This window comes from Phocoena sinus, chromosome 7 (genome assembly GCF_008692025.1).
Source record: "Phocoena sinus isolate mPhoSin1 chromosome 7, mPhoSin1.pri, whole genome shotgun sequence".
NCBI classification, from domain to species: domain Eukaryota; kingdom Metazoa; phylum Chordata; class Mammalia; order Artiodactyla; family Phocoenidae; genus Phocoena; species Phocoena sinus.
The window spans coordinates 52,614,753-52,635,762 of NC_045769.1; the positions used below are offsets into that span (position 1 = coordinate 52,614,753).

Here is a 21,010-nt window from a genome sequence, read left to right on the forward strand (position 1 = left end):
GTTTTCTATTAAAGTAAACCCTATCTGGGTAACTCATTAGTGCTCATTACAGAGATAATTGTGTGTTTCCAAAGAGTAAAAAATGGACTTAATTTATTTCAATTTGCAAAAAGCTAATGAATAGGTTCCTTAATAATGTTAGCTTGGAAAAAAAACAACTCAAATGAAATTGGGGCATACTTGATGATAAACGTAGGAATTTAGAAGAAAGGAAAGAGCAGACACTTGTCTGGTGAAATATGAAAACTTTTCAGCAGTTAAAGCTAGGTAACATTTCTAAATTTCCTAAACAATCCAAACTTTGAAAAAAAGAGGTCAATTTAAAGAAAGCAAGCATTATTATTTTTCCATACTAGGCAATATTTAAGGAAATTGTTAACCCAAGGCTTGATACAACCTGTCTACAAAGATTTAGAAAACATTCATAACTTCGTAATGGGTTGTTGAGAGAAACTGGGAGATTTAGGAGTTGAGTACAATTGTGATCTTCCACTGTGTATGTGATAGTGTTAGAAAAAGAATAATAGAGTTTGGGACCATATCTCATTTAAGAGGATATTATTAAGTTCTTAAATCTCCCAGTTCTCACACTTCTAATGAAAAGTGTTAACTCATACGCTTCCTCCCCCTCGATTTAATAACTAAATATAACATACCTAGATATTTTCAATGCTTAAATTAACAAATAACTACAGCTACTTTTGATTTCTATTACATTCTTCATAAAAGTAACCTTTAGTATAGACTTTTAGTTGGTCTTGCGTGACACAGCCATCTAAGTATTAATATTTTATCAATACATATGTCGAATATTGAGTGGTGAAAATTAAGTTGTATTACACTCAAATTTGAGACATATTATTTGAGTATTATACAGTTTTTCTTCAAAGCATAATATCAATCTTCTAAGTCAAATTAAAATTCTATATGTAAACATCCATAGCAGCTATTTTGGGACAATTACCTCTGTGTAAAAACTAGATATTCCAGCTTGACATGATGCAAAATTTTCTCCAAATTTTCTCACATAATCTAAAATAAAGCAGAAAAACAATTCAGGATTTCATTTTAAAACAGACAAAATCTGCATAATTTTATTTATAAATCCTTATAAGTATACCTTTTAAGAGCTCTTATACCTTTTAAGAGCTCTTAAAAGTATACCTTTTAAGAGCTCTTTTTACAGTATTATTTTAAAAAAATAGTAAGTGGTAAAATTTAAGGTCACAAATATCTTCCATGTTGATCTTCAAAACATCCTTGTGAAATAGCAGTAGAAAAATCTACCCAGCCTCTTTTCCGTGGGAAGAACATGCAGCATACACTCAAAAAGTTGTCAGGTGAGTATCTAAGACAGAGGTAGGATTTGTGGCTTCCAGTTCAGGTTTCCATTTAAAATAGGCTTCCTAGATTTTTGCCTGGCTGAAAATAACAGAGTCAAGATCTGCATGGAGATGGAGGGTCTCTTCTTACAAAGCCCCCATGAATGGTTGCTTTGTGAAACTTACTAGGGGCACAAAACTTGCTTTACCTGAAGAACTGACATAAGTAAACCTCTATGAAGATACAGGACCACATCTTTGTTTTGGCTTTGCTAACCAGAAATGTTAAATAAATTGCTGTCATTTATAATGACCACTCCCTGTCATGCTTTTTCATTCCTTTTTATATCTTCTCTGGTCCTATATATATTTTTTTATTTAAAAAATATTACCATAATTTTAGGTGTCTTAGGTTTCTGCCATCATGTTTTGTTTTTTCATAGAATGTGGGTAGGTATATATTTATACATATATTTATATATATTCATACATATATATGTGTGTGTATATATATATATATATATATATTTGGGGGTGGTGCACATTGTCATCTATGGACATTGGATGTCCATGTACAAGGTCAACCAGAGAACACATGAGAAAATGTACAGGAATCCACCTCCTAGAGTAATGGAAATAAAAACAAAAATAAACAAATGGGACCTAATGAAACTTCAAAGCTTTTGCACAGCAAAGGAAACCATAATCAAGACCAAAAGACAACCCTCAGAATGGGAGAAAACATTTGCAAATGAAGCAACTGACAAAGGATTAATCTCCAAAATTTACAAGCAGCTCATGCAGCTCAATAACAAAAAAACAAACAACCCAATCCAAAAATGGGCAGAAGACCTAAACAGACATTTCTCCAAAGAAGATATAAAGAATGGCAACAAACACATGAAAGAATGCTCAACATCATTAATCATTAGAGAAATGCAAATCAAAACTACAATGAGATATCATCTCACACCAGTCAGAATGGCCATCATCAAAAAATCTAGAAACAATAAATGCTGGAGAGGGTGTGGAGAAAAGGGGACACTCTTGCACTGCTGGTGGGAATGTGAATTGGTTCAGCCACTATGGAGAACAGTATGGAGGTTCCTTAAAAAACTACAAATAGAATTACCATATGACCCAGCAATCCCACTACTGGGCATATACCCTGAGAAAACCAAAATTCAAAAAGAGTCATGTACCAAAATGTTCATTGCAGCTCTATTTACAATAGCCTGGAGATGGAAAGAACCTAAGCGCCCATCATCGGACGAATGGATAAAGAAGATGTGGCACATATACACAATGGAATATTACTCAGCCTTAAAAAGAAATGAAATTGAGTTATTTGTAATGAGATGGATAGACCTAGAGTCTGTAATACAGAGTGCAGTAAGTCAGAAAGAAAAAGACAAATACCGTATGCTAACACATATATATGGAATTTAAGGGAAAAAAATGTCATGAAGAACCTAGGGATAAGACAGGAATAGAGGCGCAGACCTACTGGAGAACGGACTTGAGGATATGGGGAGGGGGAAGGGTGAGTTTTGACAGGGCGAGAGAGAGTCATGGACATATACACACTAACAAACGTAGTAAGGTAGATAGCTAGGGGAAAGCAGCCGCAAGGCACAGGGATATTAGCTCGGGGCTTTGGGACAGCCTGGAAGGGTGGGATGGGGAGAGTGGGAGGGAGGGAGACGCAAGAGGGAAGACATATGGGGAAATATGTATATGTATAGCTGATTCACTTTGTTATAAAGCAGAAACTAACACACCATTGTAAAGCAATTATACCCCAATAAAGATGTTAAAAAAAAAAAAAAAAAAGAAAATGTACAGGACTGAAATCTACATCCAGGGAGGCACCAGCATTTTGTGAAGGGACCTGCCAGCAGTAGGACAAGAGTTGCGGAACATTAAGTGGTCAAATGCATCACTTCACACCAGAATAGTCAGAAGTGGTTGCTGGGGCAATTAAAAGCCCCAGACATGGGGCCAGCTAGGTGGGGAGGGGTGCTGCTGTTGAGGGGTGTCTTTAGCTTGCATCTCTACTAGACTGTCCTTTGACAGGTTTCCTTCAGCCTATACAGCTAATTCCTATTGTCGAACATTTGCACACTTGATTTTAAAGGGAACCAAGTTCACAAGGGAAAAGGCCTCACCTGAACTGAAGATTATGACTCAGGCTGGTCAGGTTTACATTATGGAGAGACTGCAAGACCCCAAATGACCATGAAGGCCGCTACAGCCAGGGAGAGAGGCCTCTACTGTGAAATGTTTTAAAGTGTAAAGCATAAACTATTATGAAAAAGAGGATAATAGCTAGAGTAAGTTTTACTGCAATCGAGAAGTTAAAATTCACCTTTTATCTTCTTGGCATTCAAAGGCAAATTAGGAATACAGACGATATAATCTTTTCTATTATATCAAATTCCAGGGAGGAAAGACTCCAATATTAATAAAACCAACTCAATTTGCATACTTGCTCCAAGTTTTGTCAAGTAATAGAAATTTCCTTTGGACACTGGGATAATCATTTTGGTTAGAAAAACTGGAACTTGGTATTCATATATATTTTATCCTTTCCAAAGACACATTTTCAGAATTTTAGTTCTGTTGCAGGTATCGTTTTTTCAATACTCTGTTGACATTTACCTCTAACTTTGCTCATTTCAGTTTATGTCCTAGCTCTGCATGCACTAACCATGACCTAAAATTTTTATGGGAAAGACCTTTCAAACTTAAGACACCAATCCCTTGCAATGTCAAGGAAAACAAGTAAATTTGGGGAAATAAAAAAGACAGTGAGTGGGAAACATCTGCTTACGTTTATACTTTAGATCTTTCTAAATCTTGTTGGAAGCTAAAGGTAAAGCAAGAAACTTAAACAATTTTCTTGCTTCTGATCATATTTTTCAATCTATTTCATGATTTGAAGTGTCCTGCACTTGCTGGGCATTAGACTCACTTATACTGAATAGAAAATATATTTAATGCTAAAGTGGTAATGCTCAACTAGATGCTAAAATTATTCAAATTAAATTGTAGAATTCCTAGTCCTAAAAACACAGTACATCTTTGAAAATTAAAACAACTGCAAATGGGTAAAAAAGGAAATAATACTCTGAGTAGTTAAAGGAAACATAGCTATTTCAAAGATCCTCCCACCCCAAACCAAACATCCCAAATTGAAAATTGAAGAAAAAATTTTAAAGGCATTCACTTATTTCTCCTGATTCAGTTAATATCAAAATCATGCCTTACCTTGATAGCATGGAGCTATTCTTTTACTCAGCTCTGTTCGTAAATCAGAGGGCATTCCATAGCAAACACCCGTGGGGAGCTTATTTTCATTCTTTATGTAAAATATATTTTTCCATCTATGCCCACAAGTCTGAATAAAACATAAAAGTAGACCATATGATGTGAAAGTCACACCCAGGGTATCTGATTTCACCATGTGATCAGTGGACTAATTTCAATAACCTACCACGATGGAGCCATTTTCTCCTGGCTGTCTGGAAAGCGTGACCCCCAACCATTGATTGTCTCTTTCTTCCAAACAAGTCTTTCCACAAGGTTCTCCATTAGGGCTACCTACGGCATTTGAAAATAATTTTATCATCAGTTATCTTGAAAACAATATTATTCTACAAGAGCAAACAAACACGCATGCTTATCCCCAGTGTTTTTTCCTTCAGCCCTCTGTGGAATGCCCCCTTTCCCTGCTTCCCTGTCATCATACATTTGGTGCACATTGTTGGGGTAACCGTCAGTTAATCTGTGACAACATAATTGTTCTCTCACAGGTGATTTTTGTTTGTAGAAATGCCCTCTGACTAGTAACACCAGGAAGAGATGGCCTTGATATAGGAGATCGCTAACCAACATGACTAAGAGAGGGGAAACCAGTTTCAAACAACATTGGCTGTGCAAGTCCAACTGCATTGTGTAATACTTGGCAAAGAATGTCATCTTTGTTTTGATCATTTATCTAGCAATGTAGGCAACATTTCCAGAGCACTTTTTTAAACGTTTCTTGTTCTGAGACGTTAAGAATAGAAGGACTATAATATGGTCCTCAGCATTTAAGTCACAATTTGTTGAAGCTGGAGGTGATGGAGCATGTGGAAAGCAGCTGTGTATAATTAGCATACTAATAATGCCAGTATTTAAAACAAACTGCCCTATGGTTTACATTTAGTGGATTGTGACGTTTTCAACAAAGAAAAAAAGACTTTGAAAAGCTGGATTATTTAAGTAAAGAAACAACGTCAATAGGCACTTTCACAAAGGCATGAATAACCAGAAAGCCAAAAATAAAATATTACACAAGGGCAAAACTTCTAAACTGTGCAAGAAAAAGTGATCATCCCAGTCATTTTTCTTTTTGTTAAAGTGACTTATTTGCTTTGTAGCTGGGATCCTGTATTAAATGTGATGTCAAGTAAGTGATTTTGGGGGAGAATAAGATGCAGTATATTAAGATTCCTTTTGCTATTTCCACCCACTTCAATTGCCACATGACAGTTCCGTTAACAAAGGCAGATAAATACATTTGCATCAATTTGACTGGATAGGGACATGGAACTTTTTTTTTTTAACTTAATTTTGGTACCAAGTTTTCATACATTGATAGGGACCACACTCTAAATCACCAAGCACTTATAACCTTGACCCCTAGATAATGCTTCCTGGGCAAACTCAGAATACTTTCATAGATGAGGTTAGTATTAGAAAGTGAAATTATTTGCAGTTAAGTCTCCTGGGTAAGAGAGATTTTAAGGAGTGTGGAAAGATATTTGTGCATACATTTTATGAACATTTGTCGTTCTCTTAAAATGTTCAGGACAAACCAACCCTTCAACACAGCTAAACTGAAGAAAGTTTCCTAGCCCCGTCTCTGGAGATTGATTTAGTTGGTCCAGGTGAGGCCCTGATTACCCCAGGCAATTCTCATGATCTGGAACATTGTTACGATGGTATATGGATAATCTTTTTTTGGCCAATTTTCTTGGAGAATAGTAATGTCAACTCCCACCCATTGGTAGTGCCCGCCAAGAGCATGAGACAGAGGAATACGACTAAGGATCTGGCCGGAAAAAGAATGCTGGGGTTGATTAGCAATGTCTACTTGGAATGGGAAGGGGATATTGCTGCAGCCCAAACCTTGATCAAGGATGGTCCAGGTGGAAGCGTAAGGTTTCTATATTCAAGTTAATAAAGAAAGGAAGGAATAAGGGAGAGGGAAGGGAAAAACAATTATGTTGTAGTACTGAATGGGTAAGGTCTAACATAGAAAGTTGTTACTGTGGCTACACAATGCCAACGTAATTGAAAGAAAGTGAAAGAATGACAAATTTTAATTTTCATTGTGATGCAAATTTCAGTTTGACTTTTTACTAAAATTGTCAGTTGCTTTTTTTTTTTTTTTTTTTAAAACTAATGTCAAAAATAGATGATAGGGCTTCCCTGGTGGCGCAGTGGTTGAGAGTCCGCCTGCCGATGCAGGGGACGTGGGTTCATGCCCCGGTCCGGGAAGATCCCACATGCCGCGGAGCGGCTGGGCCCGTGAGCCATGGACGCTGAGCCTGCGCATCTGGAGCCTGTGCTCCACAACGGGAGAGGCCACAACAGTGAAAGGCCCGCATACCGCAAAAAAAAAAAAAAAAAAAAAAAAAGATGATAAATGGTAGATTCGTCTACCTGAAGCTGAAGTTATTATTTATCCCAATAGTTACTTCAACAAAGTATCTTCTCTGAAAATACCAAAGTCTTTCTCAAGTTATAGTCAACACTCAGTTAACTAAGCAATTGTGCAGGAGGAAAATTAAGGACAGGAGAGGACGGAGTTCACAAATAACACATTATCTCTGTTAAAATGTGGTATATTTAATGGACAGTTTCGTTAAGATTACGGCCAATATTTAGGAACAAATTTAGTGTTCTAGAGATGCCACCCCAATGTTTAAAAACATATAATAGTATGTACGTAGTAAACATACAATAGTTTAGAACTAAAAAATACCATGTAAATTGCTGAAGAAAATGGCCCAAAAGTTCTTATGCACAAAAATTTTGAATTGTCATCTGTTTCTTAGCTGAGCTCTTATTTGTAGATTTTAAAATGAAAACTAGAGAAACTCTTGTGTTATAAAACTGTTTACTGTGTCCACAGATTATTCCCCATTGCACCCTTTCTGTTTTAGTTTTAGCCTCACCAGGTGACATCACAATGTCATCACTGCTCAGATTCTCACACTTAAGAGTCACACACTTAGATAACTCTAGTAAGTGGACAGACATACAGACTCATGCTTATATAGGTTTCTTCTTTCCACTTCCTAATACTGCTTCTGCCACAGAGTAGCACCCAATAGCAAAGAGAAGCCTGAGGTACTTTCAGCACTGGTTACAAGACAAAATCAGTTCAAAGAACAGCCTATAAATCCCCACTACTGACCTGGGTCTTCATTTCTAGCAACTTTTCACCTTTACTTCTGTAATGCCTGCAGAATCTTGGCAGAGAGGTCAGCCCTTCACATCACCAACTTATGCTCAGGGCCCCTCCAGAGCTTTGCCTTAACTTCCTTGCTCTGGAGGCCACGCCTTTTCTCATGGTTCTCAGCCCTGACTGGACATGAGGATCACCTGGGGTGATGGTGTGGGGGGTGGATTTTGGAACAAATACTGACACCTGGTCCCACTCCCAGAGGCTCCGATTTGATGTGCCTGGGTTGAGACCCAGACATCAGAATTTTTCAAACAGCTCCCCAGTAACAGTAGTACGCAGCTGGGCTTGTGAGCAACTGCTCTGCAATGTACATGGTTATGCCATTTCCTGTGTTATATGTGAAAGGAACTACTCCATTTAGAAAATAGCAGTAATACCTTTTTGCCCTCCTTGGTTTCACCTAAATATTGGAATAGGATATCAAATAGTAAGCCAATTTTCTTCATGTGGAAATACAGTATTTCTGATTTGGTCAGAAATGATGATCATTAGAACTGTCATGAGAAAGCTAATTCTCATGAATTTCCCTGACAGAACACCATAAATAAACGCAGATTATATTTTATCCAAATGTCATGCTGAAATGATTTATAATCTGGTTTTCAATTCAGCTCATACATTACTGATCTAAACTCAGAAAATCAAATCAGCTTCATAATTGAAAAAAGTACTTTACATGGTTTAACATAAAAGAGGTCAGCAGAAATTAACATGTGATAATTTTCCATGCTTTTATATAACTAGAATGACTAATTCTTAGCACAGTTGAACGCATTTTCCCAGTAGACGTTAAAAATATAAAGCACATAAAAACCATAACCCTTATTCTAAAAATTAAGCCCATCTTTCTCTTTCTTTTTTTTCCTCTTTCAATTTTCACTTGGGAAAGAAAATATAAAAATGTATGCTTACTATTCAGTTTTTATTTCTACTTATTGATTCTGTTTCAGTGCATACATGAGTATATAAATGTGAATAAGCAGTAATTTTGATAGATGGATGCAAAGGATGTTAGTGCAAAGCCAATTAGGTACATTCTTTACCACTCCCCCCCCCTTGTCTTTTTTGCTCTTATTCACATCATCTGTTTTAGTGCCATTTTTCCAAGTGCCAAAATGTGACAGAGACTATGGAAGACTAGATATTTGCTCTTGACTGTCATCTCCATGGGGGCAGACTGACTATTTTGTTGACTGTGGCATTCCCACAGCACAGAACAGGGCCTTACATGCAGTAGGCAGGAACAAAATATTTGCTGAGGGAGGGAATTCTGAAACCCCTTATACCACCACAAAATCCTCTAGTAGAGGATACTACTACAAAATTTTCACCAAACTCTCAGGGATCTAAGCTTTGGAGAGGTCTTCTTCCTTCTCTACTATTCTCTCCTACTTCCAAAATATTAGTCCTTTAAGTTTTAAGACAGTAACAGATGGTCTGAAGGAAAACAGCGTTTGCAGGTTTGAAGATCTTTACAAAGTGTGATATGTGAGTAGGATGACGTAGGACTGAGAATTAGCTGGGCCTCCAGGAAGTGCCTGTCTCAGAGGGGTTCTGCAAGGATTTTGAGGACTAAATGAGGTATATGTGAAGGGCTCGGGCTAGAGCCTGGCAGAGAAAGCAAGAAAACATTAGCTGATGCTGACATTATTATTTTAAGGATTAAGCTAAAGATACGATTAAGCTGCACATATGTCATGGGATATATCCTCCTCCATAACATATTTGTGGCGCATCAATGTCAGCGAGCCCTGACCATACACATTAACTCTTTTATTTCTCGGAGTAGCAACAGAGGACAGTGTTATCGATCCCATTTTACAGGTGAGGAAATAGAATCTTAATGAAGTAAAGTGATTTGCCCAAATCCATGGGGCTGGTAAACAGAAAAGATTAGAATCAGAAATCAAAACCTTTTAGAATGAAATACTGCCATTTGCAGCAATATGGATGGACCTAGAGAATATTATACTAAGTAAAGTAAGCCAGACAGAGAAAGACACATATCATATGATATCACTTATATGTGGAATCTAAAATATGATATAAATGAACTTTTTACCAAACAGAAACAGACTCACAGACACAGAAAACAAACTCATGGTTACCAAAGGGGAAAGGGCGGGGAGGGATAAATTAGGAGTTTGGGATCAGCAGATACAAAATACTACATATAAAATAAACAACAAGGTCCTACTGTATAGCACAGGGAATTATATTCAATATCTTGTAATAAACCATAATGGAAAAGAATTTTTTAAAAAAAGGAAATCAAAAGCTTTTAGAAATTGAAGATCTAAAAGTAGTTACTTTCCACTAATCTGGAGTATATACAACAGAACTGTACACGTATTTCAGACATATGAATTATCTGGATAAATTTTACTTTCTAAACCTTTTTTTTCAGCTGAAAATGTGTAAAATATCACAAGTCTGCCCACAGACTATACAGTCAACTTTGTAGTGTTCACAAAAAATGTTACTTACTTGGTCCCTATCTTACCCTGACCTCTTCCTCAACTGAGATCAGTTCTCAATATTTTGGCATTTCTACCGAGGAAGGACGAAGGGGAAAGACCAAACTCAAAGGCTTCTTTCTGTAACCTTTTGACAGCTTGAGTGACACACTTTGTGGGTAGGGGAGCCTGGGACTTTTGGATGCAATGACGAGTTTGGTTTATCTGCTTGTGTCACTGGGCTGTGGCTTCATCAGTTCAGACATTTGATTGGGGCTCTCAGACTGGCCTTCCGGCTACTAAGAGAACACATGCATTTATCTGATCTTTCAAAAGATGTGACATAATTGTCAAGTTTCAGAAAAATAGTGAAAGACCTTACTTCCACCAATTACTTTTTTTTTTAACGTGAAGCTCTATTCCATTGAAAGATGAGTCCTGTATTTTCAAACTCTTCCACTAGAAATTTTTCTTAAATAATCCTGAAAAATAAATGACCCTTGTTCTATTCTATGTTCTATAAAGATTCTATAAAGATTCTTTGTTCATTCATGCAAGATATCTTTATTTGTAGAAGCAATAATTACCGAGTGAAAATAATCATACAATTCCTTCATTTACCAAGATTCAGAATATAGAAAAAACATATGTGATTAAAAGCAAACGAACCAATTCAAAGACGACCAGATTACAAGGCCTACCACTGGAGGGTTATAAAAATTACAGAAAATTTGTGCCTGTGCATACAAGACTGCCTGGCACCTAGTACGTGTTCATTAAATGGTAAATGCTTCTGCTCCCCAGGGTACCCACATTGCGTTGATGTGGACACACCAGCAGAGGGAGCTCACAATGTTGTGAGGTTGGATCAGCAGCCTTCCTTCAGCTTTTTAAGCCAAATGGCCGCTTGTTTTTGTTTCTTATCAGACACTAATTACTATTAAATTCATTCTATTATTTTTATTATATTAAACTGTGTACTTTTCCCACACATCTAATAAACTGTGGTGGAGATGTTTCTGAAAGGTAACAGTGATGTTCATGAATTTAACAGCAATAACAATAACTTGGAGTAATGAAAAGTGAAATACCCAAGCTTTACAGGAGCTATGGGACATGAAAGTACTAAACTTCCAAGACCATCTCCTCCAAGTCATCTAGGGGCAAACGAGAGTCGAAATATCAAATTAAACATCAAAATTAGAAACCATTCTCGAAGTATTTTTTTTCTGGAAAAATATGTTTAAGTGTCATATTCTACGACTTCCTAATAAAAATCTGATAATGGCTGATAATCAAAAAAGCCAGCTATTTAAGTCCTCTATTTCACTTTATTTTAATTACATTTTTTATTTAATAACTGTATTTATTTTACTGTGTTGTATTTAGGAAGAGAGTTCCACACAGAGGTGAACAAGTTCTGGCAGTAGAGGCAAGCTTGATGGTTGCAATTTTATGAATCTGAGTTGATCCTGAGACGTCACTAGGCTTCAGAACCCTAGAAAACCATCCTGCTGGTGAGCTTGAACCTAAGATCGGGGTTTCCTCCAGGTGCCTTAGGGCCAAACTTCTTTAAATTCCTTCAGAAAACCTATACAAGTATTTTTACTAAGTACAGCAGAAAAATGTACAGCAAGGGATATATTTGCTGTGCATAATTTAAAGAAGGAATGTTTTCTTACAGTAATTATAGAATTATTTATATAATAAATAACACATTATATGCTTTGTATGTGCCAGGCACACTGTTAATACATGTAAACATGTATATTAAGTCATTTAATTTTCGTTATATCCCTATGAGGCAGGTATTATTATCATTATCCCAATTTCACAGATGGAGAAGCTGAAACAAAGGGAGACTAAGCATCTTGCCCAAAGTCACACTACTTGTAAGGGGGGAAGGAAGGATTCAAACCCATACTGTCATCCACCACCCTACACCACTTTACAATGATTTGCTATTAGTACTTTTCACTGTTAATCAGGGAATGACTCCAAGTATCAACATTATTAATAATCTTATTCTAATTCTATTTCTATAATAACTTATTATATAACATTAACTTCCAACATTAGAAAATAAGGAAAGAAAATTCTCTGCTTCCATGGTTTTCAACTAATCTCTTAGACTTAAGCATTCATTTGAAAAAGTATCACTCATATATAGATACCATTTTGAGTGTCTTTGAAACAAGAATAATGCAAAAATGTAAACAGAAATAAAACTCCAGGGAAACCTGCCCTCACTTAATGCTCAGTGGTCAATACTGAAGTTCTGAGCCTGGTTTTGGAATTCACAGGGTAGGATGGAGGAGGAGGTCAGGCTAATAACAAGGTTTAAAAATATGTGAGGGCTTCCCTGGTGGCGCAGTGGTTGAGAGTCTGCCTGCCGATGCAGGGGACACGGGTTCGTGCCCTGGTCCGGGAAGATCCCACATGCCGCAGAGTGGCTAGGCCCATGGCCGCTGAGCCTGCGCATCGGGAGCCTGTGCTCCGCAACGGGAGAGGCCACAACAGTGAGAGGCCCGCGTACCGCAAAAAAAAGTGAGAAAAGTAAAAATCAGTCAGAGAGTCCATGGCATCATTCTGTACCAATCAATGTAGGATCAGACTGAGATGAGGGGTTACCGATAACAGAGGACATCTTTTCATTCAAAGTTTAAACTGTGGGATAAGATGTTGCAGAGACAATGATTTGCAGATAAAATAATGATATTCTAATAAATACTAGAAAATGGTCACAAGAAAACAGAATAGCACTGGGGTGAGGTAGACCTAGGAAGATTTCACAGAGGGTAGATATTGACAAGAGACTTCTACAAAGGGTATCATTTTAAAAGGACATGTCTGATCCACTTCACAAAATATTTCCTGCAAAAGAGATTTGATAACTAAATCTATACTCTTACTACTTCCGAACATATTCATTGAGAATTACAGTATTTCATATAAATTATATGAAAAAGATTTCAAATCATTAAAAAAAGATTCTTGGGGATAAACTGAGAGCATCAGAACCAACACACTGCATTACTGAGCCCAGTTCTGTCACTTGCAAGTCCACTTCCATATTTAATTTGATATCTCCAGCTCTTCCTAAAATTAAAATCCCCTTGTTGTAAAGACAGTCAGTTCCAAGCTTCCCACCTCAGGAGTGTGTATTCTTTAGATTGCCTGGTATGAGTAGGCAGAGTCTGGAACCCAAGGCTGGCCTAGACCTCTTGGAACAATATTGAAATATATAGCAAACCCCAGAGGATCCCACCCAAATCTGAGAAATGCACCCATCCATTTCACATTCACTGAAATTTTACTACATGCTCATCAAAACTGGTCAGAACTGGCTCAATTACTCTTCCAGGAAAACTTCTCTCATCATCCAAACACTTTCTTCTCCCCATTGTGTGTCTCTATCATTATGCATGTTACATTTCCTTGTAAGTAATTATCTGTTTCCCTGTTTCTCCTGTCACTGAGTTCTTTCAGGGCTTTAGCCATCTCAGCCACCTTTCTATTCCCAGTACCAGCATAAGTAATTGATAAAATTTCTTTAATAAATAAAGGAAGAACGCAGTTAAAAGAGTTGACATCTGCCACCAATATTTTCGCACTCCTCACTTCTCAACCCTCTGAAGTCTGGTATCACCACTAAGACTGGTCTTACCAAGGTTACTAATGAACCAATTCTCTCTGAATCCAACGAAACCTCCTAAGTTCTTACCTAGCTTGACCTCTTGGCAACTTTTGAGACTGCCAACCACTCACCTCTTTATAGAATCTCTCATTCCTCTACTTCCATAGTGCCACATTGACCTGATTTCCTAGCTACCTCTTTGGCTTTTCCTTCTCAATCTATTTTTCAGGCTCTTTTTTCTTCTCCAATGGTTTTTAACCATGGATGAATATTGGAATCATCTGGGGACCTTTGGAAACTCCTGATGCACTACTAAGGGTTCTGCACCCAATTCCAACGTGTGTGTGTGTGAAGTTTTTCCACACCATCAACAAGCAATTCTCTGATACCAGGTGGGTATCCTGCAATTCAACTCCATTGTAACACTATCTAACCTGTAGATAATGTCAGATCCCACAGGTTAAGGGTTCAGTCCTACATGCTCCTTGACATAGGTCTTAGTGATGAGTTTTTAAATCTGACACCAAAAGCAAAAGCAACAAAAGCAAAAATAAATAAGTGGGACTACATTATACTAAAAAACTTCTGTACAGAAAAGGCAACACACTGAATGAGAAAAAATATTTGCAAATTATATATCTGATAAGGGGCTAATATCCAAAATATATTAAGAATTCATATAACTCAATAGCAAAACAAGCAAACAATCTGAGTGGAAGACCTGAATAGACATTTTTCCAAAGAAGCCATACAGATGGACCAGAGGTACATAAAAACATGCTCGACATCAGGGAAATGCAAATCAAAACCACAATGAGCTATTACCTCACACCCATCAGAATGGCTATTATCAAAAAGACAAGAGATAACAAACGTTAGTGAGGATGTGGAGAAAAAGGATGTGCATTGTTGGTGGGAATGTAAATTGGTACAGTCACTATGGAAACAGTATGGCGGTTCCTCAAAAAATAAAAGATAGAACTACCATATGATCCAACAATTCCACTTCTGGGTGTTTATCAGAAGAAAATGAAAATACTAACTCAAAAAAATATTATGTACCCGCCATATTTATTGCAGTATTATTTATAATAGCCAAGATGGGAAACAACCTAAATGTCCACTGAAGGATGAGTAGATGAAGAAATTGTGGTACATATAGGCAATGGGATATTATTCAGCCAAAAAAGGAATGTAATCTCGTCATTTGCAACAACATGACTGAACCCCGATGACATTATGCTAAGTGAAATAAGTCAGATAGAGAAAGACAAATACTGTATGATCTCTCTTATATGTGGAATCTAAAAAAAAGAAAAAAAAAACAAGCTCATAGAGAGAGAACAGATATGTAGTTGCTAGAGGCAGGGGTGGGGAGGGAAAAATGGGTGAAGGGAGTCAAAAGGTACAAAGAGAAAAATAAATACAGCGCATTACTGAGCAACACCAAAACATAGCTTACTATCATTTAGTAATCTGTGACTATCTTCTATAGTATTAGGAAATTTAGGCAACTTTAATAAATTAACACAAAACTTCCTTAACGGGTAATAGAACTTTTAAAAGAAACCTGAAAGGTAAAAATACACCGGGTGTATCTGTTTAATAGCTGATTAAAATAGATGAAAAATTTAAAAAGACTGCTTTCCTCCCATACCCCTGCTCCCCCCACACGCACAAACTTCAGATGCCAATCTCAAGTCCACCAGCTATTGAAGTTTCCTTTGGTTTGAATAATTTGCTAGAGTGGCTCACAGAACTCAAAGAAGCATTTTACTTACTAGATTACCATTTTATTATAAAAGGAAGTAACTCAGGAACAGCCGGATGGAAGAGACACATAGGGCAAGGCATGAGGAACTTGCAGGGAGCACTTCCAGGTCCTCTCTGAATGCACCACTAGTCCTAAATCTCCACGTGTTCACCGACCCTGTCCTTTTGGGGTTTTATGGAGGTTTCATTACATAGGCATGATTGATTAAACCACTGACCACTGGCAACTGGTTCAACTTCCAGCCCCTCTTCTCTTGCTGGAGGTCAGGGGGATAGAAATGAAGGTTCCAACTATCTAATCATATGGTTGGTTCCACTGGCAACCAGCCACATCCTGAGGTCCTAAAGTCATCTCACTGACGTAACAAAAGATATATTTATCACTCTAGAAAACTCCAAGGGTTTTAGGATCTCTGTGCCAGAAATGAGGGTGAAGACCAAATATATCAATATATTCTTATTATAAATCACAACCTCCTACCCCAGACCCACCCCCAGAGGTTTTATTAGTTTAGGAGGAGGCCACCAGCACTGGTATTCTTAAACCTCTGCAGGAGAACCTAGGTTGCGGCCAGAGTTGAGCAACGCTGTTCTAGCCGCCTCTCAAGTTGTAGGAAGCCTCTGGGATCTCTTCTGGGCCTGATGATCTATTCAGCCTAGAGAGTTCCCAGGTTAAACTCATTGATCTCCATGGTTTTGATTACCATCTCTATGCCAATTACCTTCAACTCTGAACTGCCCTATAGACCACTCCTGCCCTCCAGACCCATACATCCAACTGATTTCCAGATATTTACTTTTACATCTCACAGGACATAGCACCATCATCTATCCAACAGCCCAAGTCAGAACCTTGGGTAACATTTTGAAACCTTCTTTTTCATCTCTCCCGTTTAATAATTACAAAGTCCGGTTCACGGAGACCTGCTCTGCAGGAAAATAGCAGATTTCAGCACTAAGCCAAAGGCCAGTACAGCCACTGTGGACCCCCTGCAGATCTTGCCAGCTTTTGCCCCACAGGTATTAGTGTTAACTGATGCCTGGGTTCCTCCCCACTCCCTTTTTTTCCTCACTGAAAAGCCCAGAAACCACACCACCGGTCATCCCAGGCCTCTGTGCCTACCCTAGTATAAGAAGCCAGCCACTTGAGCCCCTCCCTGTACCCACCAAAGCCCAAGTGCAAGACACCAGCCTAGACCCTTGTGGCTGACCCCGCCATTGAGCCCGGCCTCAGGGTTCAGCCCTACAGCTGTGCATCCTCTGCCCACCACCAAGCTTCACTGCAGTGCACACGCCCAGGGGAACGTGTGCAGCCATGAGGGAGCACGAAGACAGCCGGGGCCCCTGTAAGCTTTTGTGGGCCTGCGTCAGGGTGCGCCTTCTGTTGCTCAGCACCACAACGCCCATCCGAAGCCAACACCTCCGACTGAGCATCTGCTACCCCCAGCCCAACACCCAGCGCCAGCCCCCACTGCATCGTGCACACACCGAGGAAGAGTGCGAAACCACACATGAGCGTGCTGACAGCCAGGGCTTCTTCAGTTTCCAGAGAGCTTACCAAGTCGTAACACAAATAATCCCTGCTTACTTCTCCAACCTATCACCACTTCACACTCCACAGTTCAACTCTACGCATTTTTCTTTCAGTCCAAAGATGCTGCCCTCTCAAAGACCTCAGGGTCTTCATATACACTGTTTGCTCTGTCTGGCACCCTTTCCCATAACCTCTTCCTCTGGCTAACTCTTGATTTTTTGTCGTTGTTGTTGTTGTTGTTTTCAGTTTTCCACTAGAACATCAATTCCTTAGGAAGGCATCACCTCAATCTCCTAAACAGATTAGATCTTCTCACCATTCTTATAATAACCTAACCTATAGACTGTAAACCCCTTGGGGCAAGGGCCATGTTTCTTTTGTATGCCCAGGTTCTCGGCCTTTGACATCCCTCAATAAATGACCTACAAGCACAATGGATTACCATATCTGGCCCAAGAACTACTGCCAAAGGGAGAGATTTTTTAGTCATTAGAAATATCACCCAGTGGTCAAGTAAACTTTAGGCAAAAAATAAAATACATTTTAGAAAATCTCATCTCTTAAATTAGGTGGAAACCATTCTTTTAGAGATGGAGCTTGGGAAATTGCTGGAAATAAGGAAACAATTCTTGTAATATGATGGTTTATTCACGAAGCTCTGTGTGTTCATTTTGTGCATAATTAGCATAACAACCTCTGTTCAGGGGTGATTTTTCAAAATGACCGGTCTGTATCAACAGCATCTTCATAAGCTACAATTTAAAGAGTATCACAAATGAGAAAGAAAAGGAAAGTTATCAAGGACATATCTGAAGTTTCAACAGTGAGAGGTTTGCCTTTTATTGTTAAGCTAATAATTCCTACAAATCAGGCAGAAGTGAGTGAGGTAATCATTAGTTTAATGACACAAACGCTAATTAACTTAACCTCCTCCAAGTAGGTTATGTAATATAAACCAGAAGGCTGGCTAAGGCAATATAATTTCCAGGAAGATATCTGAAGGGGAATAATGATGACTAACTTAATAAACCACTGTTCTCTCTAGTAAGAAAAAGAGGTACAAGGAGAGAGCTTAAAGGTCTAGTAACTATACAACATTGGTCTAGAAAAGTGAAAATTCCAATCATTTTATGCATAGACACTGGGAAAGCACCTGCTAAAAAGTTAGTGTTATTTTACATAGGGAAGTTATGTTTCTCTAGAACAGCGCTGTCCGACAGAAACCTAATACAAGTCACATATGAAATAATTTTACAGTAGTCACATTAAAAAGGAATAGGTAAAATTGATGTTAATAATATATCTTCTTTAACCTAATACATCTAAAATGTTTTCATTTAAAAATGTAATCAATATTAGTTTCAAAATATTTATTTCAACATGTAATCCATATCTAAAAAATTAAGAGATTTTATGTATACGTATGTGTGTGTATGTATTTTTTTTTGGTACTAAGGCTTCAAAACCCAGAACATAATTTGCCCTATAGTACTTCTCACTACAAACTAGCCGCATTTCATGCGCTCAAAAGCCACATGTGGTTAGTGGCTACTGTACTGTACCGTGTAATTGTGTAATTTTAGCCTCTATTACCCAGATGTGTGTGGGCGCGCGCGCACGTGTGCATGCCCAAACACACATGTATAATGCTACTAGTGGCAACTTCAAAATAATGAAAGATCTAGTATGCCTTTTGAATGACCAAATATAATCTTTTTAGTATAATTTTGTAGCCATTTATGTATTTTATTATGTTCTATTTGTTCAAATACTGGAAATCCATGGATAAGTACATTAATGAAGTCATTATGTGTGATGCCTTAATTTAGCAACCACCTGTGATCAAAGTTGCCTTTTAAAAAACTTAGCAAGGATGCAAAGCACCTGAGTGGAAAAGCAACTGAACCTGTGGAAATCACTATGGCCTCCTCAGACACGGAGTCTTCATGAACAAGTTTGGATTCAGACTCTCCTGATGGGGAGACTACCTTCCTCTGGTTCACAGAGAGCAGTACCAAGGAAGTGAGGGGAGAGACCCTTCTTAGGCGGGCAGGAAGGTGGAAGAAGCCTGTTTGCACACAGGAAGAAATGCACCTCTTCTACAGTCAATTCACTTCACTAAAAGGGGTCTCTGATTCTCAACATCTCATACACTGAACATTCTAGATAACCAGGCATTTGCTGCTCACTTATGATTATGACTACAGTGAATATACCATAGTATGGGACAACATTAGCCACTGCAGGGAAGAGGGGTTAGGAGGTAGGGGGGAAGGGTACTGATTCCTCTTCTGAGGGAAGGAGTCTATCTGAATCAAACTTTGATCTGAAATTCTGAGACTTAAAGACTAGTCCATGTAGATAGCACTTTGAATTGTATAGGAGATTGGCACCATTTTAAGAGCTCTTTCAACTTCATCTCTTTGATAGCAAATTAGGCCATGAATGAAAGAAAACATTTTATGACATGGCAGTCACAGCTGAATCTTTAGTTATTATAAGATTTTTTGGAAACAGATGGAAGTCTATGTGAAGACACAGGGAAAAGACAGCCATTTATCTACAAGTCAAGGAGGGAGACCTCAGAAGAAACCAACTCTGCTGAAACCTTGATTTTGGACTTCTAACCTCTAGAATTGTTTTCCAAATTGAAACAAAATTGGTCACGGAAACACTGCCAGATTTCACATGAAGGAGAACAGAGACCCCTTCTTCAGAAGGTGAGACACAGCCACCCCCAGCTTCTGCAGAATACCCTCCAACACTAGCAGCTGTGTGGATGAAAGGCTTTTGGTGCTGCAGCCAGGAGTCAGCGCTGTGCCTCTGACGTGGGAGAGCCAACTTCAGGACACTGGTCCACAAGAAACCTCCCAGCACCACATAATATCAAACGGCGAAAATCTCCCTGAGATCTCCATCTCAACACCAACACCCAGCTTCACTCAACGACCAGCAAGATACAGTGCTGGACACCCTATGCCAAACAACTAGCAAGACAGGAACACAATCCCACCCATTAGCAGAGAGGCTGCCTAAAATCATAATAAGGCCACAGACACCCCAAAACACACCACCAGACGTGGACCTGCCCACCAGAAAGACAAGATCCAGCCTCATCCACCAGAACACAGGCACTAGTCCCCTCCACCAGGAAGCCTACACAACCCACTGAACCAACCTTAGCCACTGGGGACAGACACCAAAAACAACAGGAACTACGAACCTGCAGTCTGCAAAAAGGAGACCCCAAACACAGTAAGATAAGCAAAATGAGAAGAGAGAAAAACAGCAGATGAAGGAGCAAGATAAAAACCCTCCAGACCTAACAAATGAAGAGGAAATAGGCAGTCTACCTGAAAAAGAATTCAGAATAATGATAGTAAAGATGATCCAAAATCTTGGAAACAGAATGGACAAAATGCAAGAAACATTTAACAAGGACCTAGAAGAACTAAAGAAGAAACAAACAACGATGAACAACACAATAAATGAAATTAAAAATACTCTAGATGAGATCAATAGCAGAATAACTGAGGCAGAAGAACGGATAAGTGACCTGGAAGATAAAATAGTGGAAATAACTACTCCAGAGCAGAATAAAGAAAAAAGAATGAAAAGAACTGAGGACAGTCTCAGAGACTTCTGGGACAACATTAAACGCACCAACATTCGAATTATAGGGGTCCCAGAAGAAGAAGAGAAAAAGAAAGGGACTGAGAAAATATTTGAAGAGATTATAGTTGAAAACTTCCCTAATATGGGAAAGGA

The 21,010-nt window shown here is 38.4% G+C and overlaps 1 protein-coding gene across 4 annotated transcripts in view; it reads right to left on the reverse strand.

Annotated features, from left to right (window-relative positions):
• ITGA4 (integrin subunit alpha 4) overlaps positions 1-21,010 on the reverse strand; it is an 89,460-nt gene that overhangs the window by 60,348 nt on the left and 8,102 nt on the right. For all 4 annotated transcript variants that reach the window (XR_004350617.1, XM_032636527.1, XM_032636528.1 and 1 more), the window contains exons 3-5: positions 4,819-4,925; positions 4,593-4,722; positions 965-1,032 (exon numbers count right to left, since the gene is read on the reverse strand). Coding sequence is in view for 3 of the 4 variants with exons in the window: in XM_032636527.1 (XP_032492418.1) it covers positions 965-1,032; positions 4,593-4,722; positions 4,819-4,925 (305 nt within the window). In the remaining variant the exon portion in view is untranslated. The remainder of the gene's footprint in view (positions 1-964; positions 1,033-4,592; positions 4,723-4,818; positions 4,926-21,010) is intronic.